The sequence below is a fragment of the Alligator sinensis genome, unplaced genomic scaffold (assembly GCF_000455745.1).
Source record: "Alligator sinensis unplaced genomic scaffold, ASM45574v1 scaffold883_1, whole genome shotgun sequence".
NCBI lineage: Eukaryota > Metazoa > Chordata > Crocodylia > Alligatoridae > Alligator > Alligator sinensis.
The window spans coordinates 1823965-1838182 of NW_005842009.1; the positions used below are offsets into that span (position 1 = coordinate 1823965).

At 47.7% G+C, this 14218-nt stretch overlaps 1 protein-coding gene across 10 annotated transcripts in view; it reads right to left on the reverse strand.

The window, feature by feature from the left end:
• The window catches only part of PTPRU (protein tyrosine phosphatase, receptor type U), a 408251-nt gene that overhangs the window by 28799 nt on the left and 365234 nt on the right, over positions 1-14218 (reverse strand). For all 10 annotated transcript variants that reach the window (XM_025201929.1, XM_025201930.1, XM_025201928.1 and 7 more), the window contains 4 exons: positions 11089-11224; positions 9932-10081; positions 9336-9509; positions 913-1053 (listed from right to left, as the gene is read on the reverse strand). In XM_025201929.1, coding sequence (XP_025057714.1) covers positions 913-1053; positions 9336-9509; positions 9932-10081; positions 11089-11224 — 601 coding nt within the window. The remainder of the gene's footprint in view (positions 1-912; positions 1054-9335; positions 9510-9931; positions 10082-11088; positions 11225-14218) is intronic.

Below are 14218 nucleotides of genomic sequence, written 5' to 3' on the forward strand. Positions count from 1 at the left end.
CTGTGGGGGAGATGGTAAACCAAGAGAGCCAAAATAGGTTCAAACACCACTTTCCATCCCAAGGCTGTGTTCTGTGTTTCTATCATTATAATGCCATTTGGTGCCCTCTCTAGAGTGGATGCATGATGGACGGCACATCCTGAATAGCCTGACATATCACTAAATCCACAGGAAGGGCCTTATTAGTGTGTACCGATCTAAACAGCAACATTCCCAGTCCTCATATGATCTTTACTGAATTACAAGGTATTGAGCAGGGATTGAATTGCAGCCTTCTCTGGACTGGAGCACAGAAGCTGGCTAATACGGCCCCAGGATTGCCAAATAACAGTCTAGGGCAGAGAATGGAGACAGAAATCAAAGCTAAATAGAGAAGGGCAGTCCAGCCGCTATTGCACTGGAGTAGAAATCAGAGGAGTGCAGTTCTTAGCCAAATACTGACAAAGACTGTCTGTGATCACAGACAGGCCACTGAATCACTCTGTGTCTTGTTTCCCTCTATAAAACCAGAATGAAAGTAGTTCCCTTCATTTTGTGTAATTAACCTTTGAGCTTCTGCAGGTGGTGACTGGTAATACATGCGTACAAGGGGATTTACATGCTGGGTAGGGTACAGTGTTACCCAAATGATATAAAAATTCCACCGCCTACCCCCACTCCAGCACTCAGCTCATTGCCTGATTCTCCTCCCAGGAAAGGAGTTGTCTGTGAGTGTGCTTTGGAAGTAGAGGTCCTGGGTTCATTCCTCGGCAGTAATCCTGACAGGGACTTACCAATACTGATCATTAAAGCAGCAGAGGAATTAGGGGATGGAATGCAATGACCAGGATTTGCTTGCCACAGCTAGTGGTATAAGCTCTCAAAAGTCTGGTGAGCAGGTAGGGTTAAAGGAAATGCATCAGAACCACTCACCCAGGCAGAGTTGGACTGGTTCAACTGGTTAAGCATGATGATGGAGGTGCAGCCGTAGTCATACACCAGCCTCCAGAAGTCTGTCACGGTGTTCTGCAGTGGGTGCAGGGTGACAATGAAGGCAGCGCTTTTGGTGTAACTCTAAAAGGACAGAAGGAAAGCACAGACAGGATAAGACCCACCAACCTCTTTAAAGCAACACAGCTGATAGGGGCAAAGACAGCAGAAATATGCCCCCAAAAGCACTCCAAAAAAAGGATGGTTTTGTAGTTAAGGCACTGAACCAAGACATGGGAGATTAGGGGTCACTGCCCAGCTCTGCTGCAGGCTTCTTCTGTAACCATGGACCTCCCAGACCAAACCTCATGCAGGCAGCTTCCCTGGGCAACTCCTGAAAACCATCAGGCCTTCTTCATTTAGTCACTGGTCGGGTCCAACTGACCTCCATGGTGACCAGACCAGGCGTCAAAACCCCTATTACAGTGAAAGGCACCATAGTGGCGCAAAGTTGACCAGCTGGCACCGTACCATACATAGTGTATTCCAGCCTGATTCTGCTCTTACCAAAAGCAGATATGCATTGGCTTGATTTCACTGATTTCCATGGAGCTATTCCTGATTTACACTAGAATACAGAAAATCAGAATCAGGCTCCAGAAGATTTGGCCCCATTTCAGGGTGGTCTTTTAAGGCTGGAGATTACTTTAAAAGCGTGGCTTCTCAGACTGCTTCCACACAGCAGGACAGACAAGTACAAGGGGCCAGATCATTTGCTGGTGTAAATCAGGAGGCTCTATGGACTTCAGTGGTGCTGGTTTAATTGACACCAGCTGAATACCTAGCCTAAGGACCTTTGCCGTGCTGAGCTTCAGCCCAGTGCTTTAACCATCAGTTACAACTCCCTAACTCTCAGGCCAGGATGTGGTGCTTGCAGGAGCCGCTTATACCAGCTGCCTACACTCAGAGGGACTGTGGTCAGCCAACTACACCAGCATTCAACACACCGCGGTCAGGTCTGTTCCTCCCTCTCCCTGCCCCATCACATCTCCCCTATACTGGGCCTAATCATCTGGGGCTCTGAGAGGAGCTAGGTATGGGAGCGTCTGGCATGCCAAGAGTACTCTCAGTGTCTACCTCTAGCTGGTTTCTGGTCCCATTGCAACACTCAGGACACAGAGACACAGATGCTGAGGAACTGAGGAACCCCATTGTGATCTCACGCTGCTGTAGATCAGCAGTGACTCCACTGAAATTAACTGTGACATCAGTGGAAGTAAAAAGAGGACTGGGCCCAGAAGATCAAAGAGGCATTTCTTCATTTCAGACTCATCCTCAGCAAGCCAGAAGTTTTAAAAAAAATAAATCCCAGTGCTCTTTCAGCACCACAATATCCCTAGGTGGGTGGAGGGGGACACTTCCTTCTCATTCTCAGATCTCTCAGAAATAGACATCCACCCACCTAAGCAGAAAGAAGAAAACACCTTTGATCCAAGAATAAGCACAAGAAGTGTCAGCTGGATGGATCTGTGCTTTTTTTTCCCCTCCCTCCAAAAAGTTACACATGCTGAATATCGGGGACACAGAATGAAAGTGCCTCTCAACTCTTCACTACAGCATCACCACTACGGCACTGCAATATCTATGGAGGCCGAAAGGAGCAAAAATGCAAGGCGTGCCAAAGGCAGAGAGACACCACCAGGGCTCAACTACTTGCAAACATTTTCTTAGAGGGGAAAAAATAGCATGAATCCCTTCCCCCACTTTTTCAGTGTAAGCAAAAAAAAAAAAAGAAAGAAAGAAAAAAGCACTTCTCCTTAGCGCTTCACAAGCAGCAAGTGCTTTTAGGGGCACCTGACAAGAGAGTGAATGCAGAGTGGAGTGTTTTACAGCTTTGTTCATTGGTTCTCTTCTCCCACCAAAGGGCTCTTGAAACAACACTCGTGAGCACAAATGACAAGCTCTCTGCACTTAGAGAACATCTCAGAGCCTCCAGGTTCCTCCTTGCGTAGTTATTTTTCTGTGAAATATCTTCCCTGTCAATTCCCCTGGGATTTTGGCTTGATTAGTGTCTGCTTTCTTAAGACACCGATGAGTTTAAAAAAAACAAAAGGGAGTAGGGAGTAGGAGAGGGAACAAAAGTTCAAAAATGGATTTTTGGGGATGAAATGACTTTTTTCAAGCACATCCTTTTGAAAATGAAAAAATAGGTGCAGAGAATAGGGGCTTGTTAGGAAAGAAAATTGTACAGCCTGGCACCCTTATGAGCACAATCCATGCTAACCTAACTATGCCCAGTCCACAAGCTGTGGGGACCACAAATCGGGGACAAAAATGAGGTTCATCAGCACTGTTGCCCCAAGTGAAGAGATTGTGGATAACATTTCTCTAGTGAGCAAGGATTCATGTGAACAATTCAGCAGTTCAAAAGGTTTCCACAGTTCAAAAGGCAAGAAACGCATCTAGGCTGGAACTGTAAAATGCCGTGTTAGAAACGCTAGAAACAACAAGACTTTATACTTCTGGCCCTGATCAAAGTGGGTTTAAACACGTGCTTAACTAATACTACAAGTTATTCCACTGAAAGTAAAGACTGCTCATAGACTTAAGGCACACATGTGCACACCTCAAGCTATATATTCTCATTCAAGGTACTGGTGGGTTTCAAATATTATGCAACATGGTGCTTTTTACATTGTAGATCACATTTACATAATCTAAATCTAGGCTGGTAGTGACAGTGCGGGAACAGCTGAAGGCTGTTCAGTGGCTCAGCTGAGAGGAGGGTGTGATGTCCACATGAATTATAACTGGGGATGCCCCATGAGGTGGGCTGAGGTTCAGCCACATGATTTCAGCATGAATACAAGATTTGCCACCCTGTTCCCTGGGACAGGAGAGACTTGACTGCTGTAATTACAAGGCATTTGCTGTAGCTCTTGTAAAGGGCTAACTGTCTCACAGAGTATGTCCACCCCACTAACCCAGCTTTCTCAGGGAGGGTTGCTCCCAACACACCCCACCCTTCCACTCCATCTTGCACTTTTCAAACCCAAAACTACACCAGTGAAGCTGCTTTGGAGGCTTTCCCTATAGAGGTCTCAAAGCAACGTCCCTGAATCCATTCACCACCATGTTACCAGGTGGCATACATGAGTGGGAGCAAACAAGGAGTGTCTTCTCCTCCTAAGAGCAGTGGGGGACATGGTGTAGGGGAACCCACCGAGGAAGTGGATTTCGACCCTGTTTGGAACAAAACCTGAAACACTTGAAGCTCTCTGCGAGAGTGAATCTTGAATCCTGGAAGACTTAAACTAGCCATCTTAGCTGGCAGCTTCTAAGCCCCAGAAGTCCTAGGGAAGCTCAGCAAGCAGAGGTCTGAGAAATTTGCCAAAATAGAAACACAGCAATTTCAACAAATCAGCAAATTCCAAAGTAGAGCATGCTTCCTTGGAGTTATTTTGACCAGCTCTAGTGTTTGGGCAATTTGAATGCCTGACTGCATTAATATAACCCAACGTCCCATGGGAGACAACAGAATTGTACCGTGGGCTTCAGAGGAGGCTCACTGATTTACACTAGCTGTGAGCCTGGTCCATATGGTATGACATTAGCACGTTCATGAGAAGGCCAGCATGTGTGTTAGCATTGCTTTCCCTGATCCCAGCCCTTGACAGAGGTCTCATTGCTCATCTAGCCATGTAAGCAGCACCATCAGCTCTCACAGCTCAGACAGCTCCCGAGCAGCTGCTCCTGCAACAAACACAAATCCCCGCACCCTCAAATGCAGCACTTGTCAAAAGCTGGCAAGGATCTCTCAAGACGCAAGCTCCTCTTTCTGCTTCCTTGAAGGAGCTCTTCACCTGACAAGCAGCATGCTGGATACAGTGACATGCACCAGCACTCAGAAGTATGAGAGATGGCATCTATTCATTATCCACTTCTCCAGTTTGTTACTGCTTACCAGGGACCCTGCCACACACTCCCGGGAAGGATCATGCTGGCAGCTTTCACCTTCAATTTCTCCTGCTCCTTCCCACCCCTGCTCTTTTGTTAGACATATTTACAATAACAGAGCATGTCACTCCAGCTTGTGCAGCGGCAAATATTTTTTGCGCATAATGGATTTCTTTCCCGTAGCTGGGAAAAGGAAAGGGAAAACCAAACCTTCAAAGTTACTTCTGTATGTTGCCAACTTGTCTTGCCCAGCAATAAACTGACACAGGGGCTGGTTAGTGCTACCGCCAGTCTGTGTGCAAAGTAAAGTAGCCTGAGCCTGTTGCAAAGAAATGACATGTTGGCCTTAGTCCTACATTTCGTTTGTGAATACATCTTAATTGCTATCCTAAGTATCTGCAGGATAAGCTAGGATCAGTTGTGATGTCTTGTGCTCAAAGAGGCAGGAATCAACTAACACCGATATGATAAATGTAACTGGGAAAGGCAATGGATTGGGACTCAACATGAACTCTCAGCTCTGCCACAGGCTGCATACAAGACTCCTGGACAAGTCACTTCATCTCTTGTTCCACTAGAGACCTGCTGTGAAACGGCGAGATTTCCTTTCACCCATACTTCTTCTGTATCATTTATTTAGCTTGTCTCTAAGGGGCTGTTCCAGCTGTCTGTACTGTGCCTAGCACAATGAGCCCTGATCTTGTCTAGAGCTGTTAGGCTGTACTGAAATCCCAATAAACAGAGTAAATAACATTCATATATAAACACAATCAAAAGACCCAGTTCCTATTTAACATGCTTGTGCAGCTCAAGCCTTCTCAGAATATAAATAAAATAGCAACCTCTTAAAAAAGTAAAAGTTATGCCCCTGGTTTTGTACAGCACTCAGTTAACAGCAAGTCCCCCAACAGCTGTATGAAACCCATTATGGCCTCAATCATGGCAATGCCTCCACTTAACAGACATTGCCTTTCATGTATCCATCCCTCTGCTGCATATTACTTTTGCTGCAGCAGAAGGCTATTTCTTTATCCAGATGAAATTAATTGATTGTAAGCTGCATTTTGCATCCTAACAAATAGGTGTTTGGGCTTTAACAGCCAGCATCCCAATCGGCATGACCTGCCCCCTCAGCAGGCAGAAAAGAAAGCAGGTCAGTGGCCAGGGTATCATATGAGAAACCTGGGCTCCGTACCCTGCTCTGCCATCATGTCATGTGATCTTGGGAAAGGTGCATGAAGCCAAAATCCAAAAACAACTATTACTGCAGAAGTCTAAGTGAACACCCCAAAAAACCCTCAATGAAGCACCCAGCCTGTCATTGTGAATAAGGGGTCCCTTCACCTCTCCTCTGATGGGCCCAGTCAGGTTGGCATGCTCCAGGCACACCTAACACACCCTGGCAGGACTGAGTGCAGCAGCCATGGTCGCTTTTATTCATGAAGGTGGTTATACCATTCACCCAGATGTGGGCCTCTGCTTTAGGCCCTTCTGAACTGGTAGGTGCTCAAACCCACATCTCCCAGGAGAGGCTATGGGCTGAGCTGAGGGAAACTTTCTTATCAAAGCAGGGCTGCTGGGCAGCAACGTGTGACTAGAGAGAATAAGAGGGACCGTGACTCTGTAGTCCAGTGATGGGAGGGGGGAGACCTGGGTTTAGGTGTCTGCCCTGGGGACTGCTCATGCAGTAAGAAGTCATTGGATAAATGCATACACAGTGACGGAAACACAACTTCCCCCTACTGGTGTTGCTACACCTAAGTCCCTTTGCCTGTACCTTACCCTGCCTCTGCCTCAGTTCCCAGTGTGGATAATAGCTAGGGCTGCGCAAAATTTTGGCAGCCATTTCATTTTGGAGGTGTTTGGGCCCATTTTGGAAATGTTTTGGAGGCACCCCCCCCCCAAGGAATTGTCCAGCACAGCCCCACAGCTCTCCTTTTAAAGTGTCAGAGGCTGGGGCCGGGGGTGGCGATGGGGCCAGGCAGGGCAGCTATGGAGGCTCCCCCTGCGGCTCCCCCAGCCAGGGCAGAGGCAAGCACAGCCAGAGGAGCCACAGGAGAGCCCACAGTCGCCCAGCTGTGCCTGCCTCTCCCCAGTCAATCCAAATCTCCAAATCAGCACTGAAACGCCAAAACAGCTTCGGCTGAATCGAAACAGACCAGTGATCCGAAACACCAAAACGAATCACTGTCCTCTGAAATGGCTGAATCCGAAACCGAAACGAAACATAGCCATTTCGCACAGCTGTAATAATAGCACGGCCCTGACTCGGAGGCCTGCTGGGTGAGGATTGTCGCACTGATGACTGAATGCCAATGGGACCCTAAAAGTACCAGAGATGCAGTGAGGATACCACAGAAAGTGAACTTCCTCCCCCACTTAAGATTGCTCCAGGAAGGGTTAGAGGTGTTTGCGTGGCTGCAAACCACGCTGCTCCCCTCTTTTGCAAGTATCCAGAGCAAATGGTATCTAGAGCCAATTCACTGCTGCTTTATGCGATCCCTTGCCAGATCAACACAATGAGCATGTCGTACCTGCACGGCATACACTTTGCATGGGGACAAATGTCATGCACTGCAGAGATGATGAATAGATCCCCAAGTTTGTCAGACTCCCTCCAGCCTCCAAAATGCCACCATGCTTAGAGGACCATGGTGACGGGCATTATCTAAAAATCCACTCTGCAGACAGACTGATCGACCTTCTCTGGAACTTAAAGAAAATTAAATTCCTTTAGAAAAAGGGAAATGGATTTCTCCTTTTGGCGAGATTTTTTTTTCCCCTGAAAGGTTTTGCTGCTTGAAAAGAAAATACTGTTCCCTAACTCAGGCTGTTCCTCTAGCAGAGCTCCAGTGATACAAAAAATACCCCCAAACAAAGTTCATATTCTGTATCAGCCAAAGCCTCAAGCCTTCCTAGAATCGCTGGCTGGTGCTACAGAGCCATTCTCCCCAGCTGCCTCTGGTTTATGAACTGAGTGTGCTGCAAGTGAAAGCAGATAACAGGGAGACAAGATCTGTATGAAGACGTAATGTGATAAATTGCCTATAGGGTGAAAAATGCAGAGCTCAGCTGGACTGCCTCAGTACCCAGATGTAATCAGAAGTGCTACATGAATCCAAGGGATGGGGTGTGGGATACTGCTCTGAGCAAACACATTATGTGATGGGCTTTGATTCAGTGCTGCCAGGATGTGGGACATCAGAATACCCTGGCTAGTTTCAAAAAGGCAAAGCACTTTCAATGATAAATGACCCATCCCTTCATTCCAGAGGCAGTGCGCTTGGAGCTTCCAGCCTTCTGTGTCCTTTCTGCTTCATTTTGCAATTCCCTGTGCCTGTGAAGAAAACTAGTCCATTAGGTAACTTCTGAATGCTTTCTGATTGGGATTGAGAGGGCAGTGGGACACAGAGGGACAGTGCCAGTTCTGTACCCATTTGCCAATTCTTGGGAGTTAGGTCTGTGGAGTCCACACAGGGGTAACACAGCTCAGTGTGCAAGGCACATGCTTGGGAGACAGAAAACCAGGCAATGACCATTACCTGCTGCGATTCCTACCACCCATCTGTGCATCAGAGTCATCATCACATAAATGAAGATCAAGATACTGGCCTTCTTTTGTACCTGGCTTTTGAGAACTACAGATGAAAAGCTCAGTAGGAGAAGGAAGTGTGACCACATGGAGAACCCAGTGAAAAACCCAATTTATAGCCAGCCTAACGTCCCCACCCCCACTTCCTCCCTTCCATCCTATATTTCTTTTCTCTATATAAATCACCCACTAGTACAATATCTAAGCCTATGTATATACATATATACATATACAAATACACATACACACACATATAGCTCACCTTTTTCTCTCTCTGTCACTCTCACTCTCTTGCTCTCTGTCTTTCCTTCCTGGAACTTTGGGGGCTTGCATAAAATAAGGCTGGGATTTGGATTATTCCTACATTTTGTTCTGAACAGCTAAGGCACAAGACTGAAGGAGATTTCAGGAAACAAAGCCCAGCAGGGCTGTCTGTGCCCAGATGATGAGCAAGTCATGTCACTTCATCACCTGCACTCCTCTCTAAGCAGAAGCTCCCTGCATGCCAAAAGGCTCACTGGCATATTGGAAGACACTTAGTGATTCAGGGCCTTAGTTCTGCTAAATAATTTTGTCACCATATCTGGGGTCTCATAACTTAAGGACCCAATTGTCTGTGACCTTTTAACAGAGGTGGGAAAGGGGAGGATCATCTATACCTAGCTACAGTGAGATGCTACCTCCTTTAATGCCACCTACTCTGAACTAGTCAAGAGTCCACACCTATTCTGTACAGGTGTAAGTGAAGCCACTGGATGCAAACCAAGGAAAAATAAGACCCAGGGTCACAAGCAGCAGAGAAAGTAAGAACTACGCTTAGACTTGGGCACTGGCCCATCTCCCCTCAGACCAGAGAGCTCCCCAAAAGCACACTCACATCAGTTAAGGCCGCGTTGATGTAGTTGTTACTGTCCCCGTCCACAGAGATGAGGAAGGGAAGGCATCGGTCCGGAGGCAGGACATCCATGCTGCGGTTCTTCTCCCGGTTGCGTGGCAGGAGGGCGATGCTGCACTCCTCCACATCCAGGTGGGGTGTGACTGAGTTCAGGGTCTGTGAGGCACAGGATGCTCATGTTAATAGGTGCAACAGCCCATCTCTCTCCAAAGCAGAGTCTCCTCTATGAGGCTCCCTGCACCTTGAGGTCTCAGCAGATCTCCCCTCCTCATGCAGAACAAGCATTAAGTGGAGCCTTGAGGAAGGAAAGTGAGAAAAGGCCCCCTTATGGGAGCCTGGTAGCAGCTCACTCAGCCACCTCTGTGCTCCTGGCTTCCTACAGGTGGACACTAGCAGTGAGCATGGGGTAGGGATAATGAAGGGAAGGGGAATTTGGCGTTAGGAGCACAGGAGAAGCCCTGTGGTCTTTGTCTGCTTAATTGTTAGAAATCTGTTATCCAAGGAGAGCTTCAGAGTATTTCTGAGGCCTGCCAAGAGTGAATATGGCCCCCGGTCCTGGAAGCCTTGTTGGAGCTCACCTGGAACTCCTCCCGCAGCTGCGAGGAGTTGCTCTGTGGTTCTATCCTGACCATCTCCTTGTATGTTGGCTTGAATTCGCTGACCAGGATGCTGGTCTCCCCACACAGACAGGCTTCCAAGATGGCATCATGGATGAAGACATATTGCTCCTTCAGTGTGGGACAGGAAAGCAGATTTAGCTGTGGCAGGAGCTAAGGAAGGCCTATTCTCCCCTTTTCATCACACACAAGAGGTCTCCCAGGCACTGGGCACCACAAGGACCCTCCTTTTGTCACATATATTTGTACGGCGTAAACTTTCTCTCTACTGCCCGGAGCTGGCTCTGATACTTGAAGAAGTGGTCTGCCATTAGCCCACTCTAAAGGACTAAGCTAGGTGCCCATGGCTCTCCACAGCTTCCAGGCACTGCCATGTTTGCTGAGGCCATTCCTGAGAGGGCACTGCAGGGCCATGGTAGCAGGACAGGGATTCTTGTTTCCCAGGGAACATTAATGGACATTACAGTGACAAACCAGTGACCTGTGAGGCTGGAAGGCTTGTAAGATTGGGTGTGAGGGTGTCATTCATAGCTAGGCTAAGGATAACTGGTCACCTAGGTTTCAGATGCAGTCTTGTGAACTGCAAAAAAAGTATTTTAATTAACTTGGGGAGGGAATATCACTTCCTCTGTCACTGCCAGCAAAGTAGCAATGGCAGCAAGGACAAGGTAAGACTACAGCCTTAAGCCTCAAGCCAGGCTTCATGCCTGTCATGGGACACACAAAAGCAGAGGACTTGGGGGTAGGGAAGGAGTCTAGTGTGGGGTTGGGGTCTGGATACTAACATGATGAAAACCTTATTAATGGCTATGTAACATCTATGCTTCTAATTAATTAGGATTAACAATCAGCATTAGGACAATGATTTTAATTGGAGCAGTCTGTGGTCCCTCTTATGACTGCTCACTCAAACCCAGGTCTTAGGAGAATTTGGTGAGAGAAACACACAAATCTCCTTTATGTACATCAAAGACCAGGCCTATTTTTTTCTCTGGCAGCACCTACAGTACCTCTATGGAGAGGAGAGGCCAACAGACTGCACTGAATGCCAGGCCCAGTAGACCCATGGCTAAAAAGCAGAAGAACAAAATCTTTCCACCCCCAATCTCTCTCCTCACTTCAGTCTGTATCATGTTGATTCTCCGTGAGCACAGTGTCTTCACGCAGTTGTAAATGTCCACGACTCCCTCGCACTCAGCCATGTCCAGCATCACATCCAGGACAATGTAACAACCAGTCCTCCCAGTACCAGCACTGGGGGAAAGGCAGAGGAAATCAGAGAAAGAGAAAGAGAGAAAGGTGTAATTAACATTATGCAGGTATAAAATCAGTGAAGTTAAATGACAGTGTGCCTACATGCGCATATGACATACAGACACATGCACTGTATTCTGCCCACGCCCAAACGTGGAAATAGTCACATGAACCAGATCAAATGTTAGGTACAAGCAAGCCCCTCTAGGATGGCAGCTGAAAGGAATTTAGAGTCTACACAGTTTACCCAGACTCACAGCCCCACTTTGGCCCTCTTTTTCCACCACAGAAAAACTTCTCCGTTTTGGAGGGGCTCTAGAACTGGGGTGTCTTGTTCAGATGGGGTGTGGGTTAAGAGCCTGGGCTCCATGAAAACCCTCTAACTTTACAGTGAGGTGCACACAACAAAATCACTACAGTGCTGCGAGTGCCCGGTGCCTTCTCACAGCCCTCTACAAAGGCAAAGAGAGGTTCTTTCAATTGACACAACCGACTAGGTAAGACTCCTAGAGCATCTGAGAAAGAACCACAGGCCTCTCCCCAGGCACATATAGGTGAATGGAAAAACAATGAGGATACAATCATGTGAATCACTGAAGACGATCACACCTGAGCTCAGCTCTGAGTGCCAGTCACATGACTTAATTGTGACGTGTAGATGTAGTGTTGGAAGCATCCCAGCACTGACCGCCACACTTGTCCTTTCCATGCGACTCCACCAGTCTGAGCAATGTCAGCCCTTGGCCGTTCTGGGAACAGATCTGTTCCCCTTTTCTCTTTTCAGAGTCTTTTACAGTGAAATACTAATTTCTGGGGCTGAGGAATCACTCTCTGTGATTATCAGTGATTACAGACTACAGGAAATAATCACACTCGTTGTTACTGGTGAATGAATACTGATGAGGCAATTGACAAGGAGAAATCAAATAAAAAATCCCTCTCATTCATCATCTCCTCCTTGTTTGCCCAGCAGAGGACAAGCCATTAACCTGTCAAGGGAAGGCTTTGTCAACTATTCTGGGTGCCCCTTAAGTTTCTCCTGCATGGCAAGATGCCCAGAGTTCTCCTTTTTGTTCTTGCAAGTTAAGCAGCTATCAGCATGGTCAGTCCTTGAATGGGAGACTGCCAAGAAACCCCAAATGCATGCTAAAACAAATGGTGTGGGTGATACAGTCTGGGGAGCTCTTCCCTGGAAACAAAACTCCATTGGATCAAGGAAAGGAGGCAGTGCAGGGATAAGGTGCTGGACTGTGCTCCTGAAAGGGCCATCTTTGGGGGAGATGTACAACCCTGGTCCCAACTGTCTTCTGCTGTTAAAAAAAATGGCCCTTTTCATGAGAATGAGAGGACAAACCCTGGTGTCCTGGCCAGGTCCCAGCTTGGGCAATCATATTCTAATTTTCTAAATACCACCTGCACTCCTAGTCAGATATAAACTTCCTCTTCACATCCTGTCCTAAGCTTCTGAGCCACTTTGCTGTGTATTTAGCAGCTGCCTTGCTCTGTCCCGGAGGTAGCTGCATTTTGAGGAAGGTTTACAGATCAAAGAAAGAATTTTCCATCTGCTGGCGCTTGAACAGTTCTTATGAAATTATTTTTTGCTCTTAATTCTGTGGTTATGTACGACGGTCTGTCCACATGACTACAGCTGGGAATAGTGTCCTCCTTAGTAAGTCTCAGTAGAGCAGGCGTGGACTGAATTGGCCAGACTGCTCTGCTGTCACATACTATGGGGTGTCCCACAGCGAGGTTAAAATGTGCTGGACTGGGGGGCCATGTTGGAAACATGGCATGGGGAGAGAGGGAGCTAACCCATTTCTGCCTATTCTGGACCTGTACTGAAGCTGAAGAGGGGGTGTGCAGCCTCTACATGTGCAAGAAGACCCTCAGTGAAGCATACTAAGCCATGAGTGCCTGAAATGCATAGTCTACTGGCTGCCTCCTATTTCAGAGAAAGCTGCTAGCCCTCTGAATCCCTGTTACCCATCAGCCTAGGTAATAACATTTTATAGCTCAATACATTCACACAGGCACATCCAACCCAGAGCCATAAACCAGAGGCTCCTTACCTGCCTCAGCCTTCCCTTTTTTTACAGAGCCAATTTATAGATTTCATATTCCCCTGTTAAATATTTTAGTCTAATTTCATATTTCTTATGCTCCAGGCCATGGGACCCTGGGACAAGCCTCCACCTAGGCAGTTCCCCCTTCCCACATGGCCCGAGCACAAGCAGGTCCAAAGGAGTTCAGGGGGGAAGGGCGAGCTCCAGGCTTTGGCTCTACTCCAGAGTGGGATGGGATTTATACTGGCAGCCAGGGACCTTTCATAGATTTCATAGACATTAGGGCTGGAAGGGACCTCAGAAGATCATCGAGTCCAGCCCCCTGCCCAAAGGGCAGGAAGTCAGCTGGGGTCATAGGATCCCAGCAAGATGAGCATCCAGTTTGCTCTTGAAGGTGTTCAATGTGGGCACTTGAACCACCTCCGGTGGCAGGCTGTTCCAGACCTTGGGGGCTCGGACAGTAAAGAAGTTCTTCCTTATGTCCAGCCTGAAACGATCTTGAAGTAGTTTGTGACCATTAGACCTCGTCATCCCTTGGGGCGCTCTGGTGAACAAACGTTCCCCCAGATGCTGGTGGTCACCCCTGATAAACTTGTAGGTGGCCATCAGATCACCCCTGAGCCTGCGCTTTTCCAGGCTAAAGAGCCCCAGGGCTCTCAGCCTGTCATCGTAGGGTCTGCTTCCCTGACCTCTGATCATGCACGTGGCTCTTCTCTGGACTCTCTCAAGCTTCTCCACATCCTTTTTGAATTGTGGAGCCCAAAACTGGACACAGTACTCCAGCTGCGGCCTCACTAAGGCCGAGTACAGGGGGAGAATGACGTCCCGGGATTTGCTTGAGAAGCATCTATGGATGCAAGCCAGCGTTCCCGGGATTTGCTTGAGATCATCGAGTCTGACCCCCTGCATAGGCAGGGAAGAGTGCTGGGTG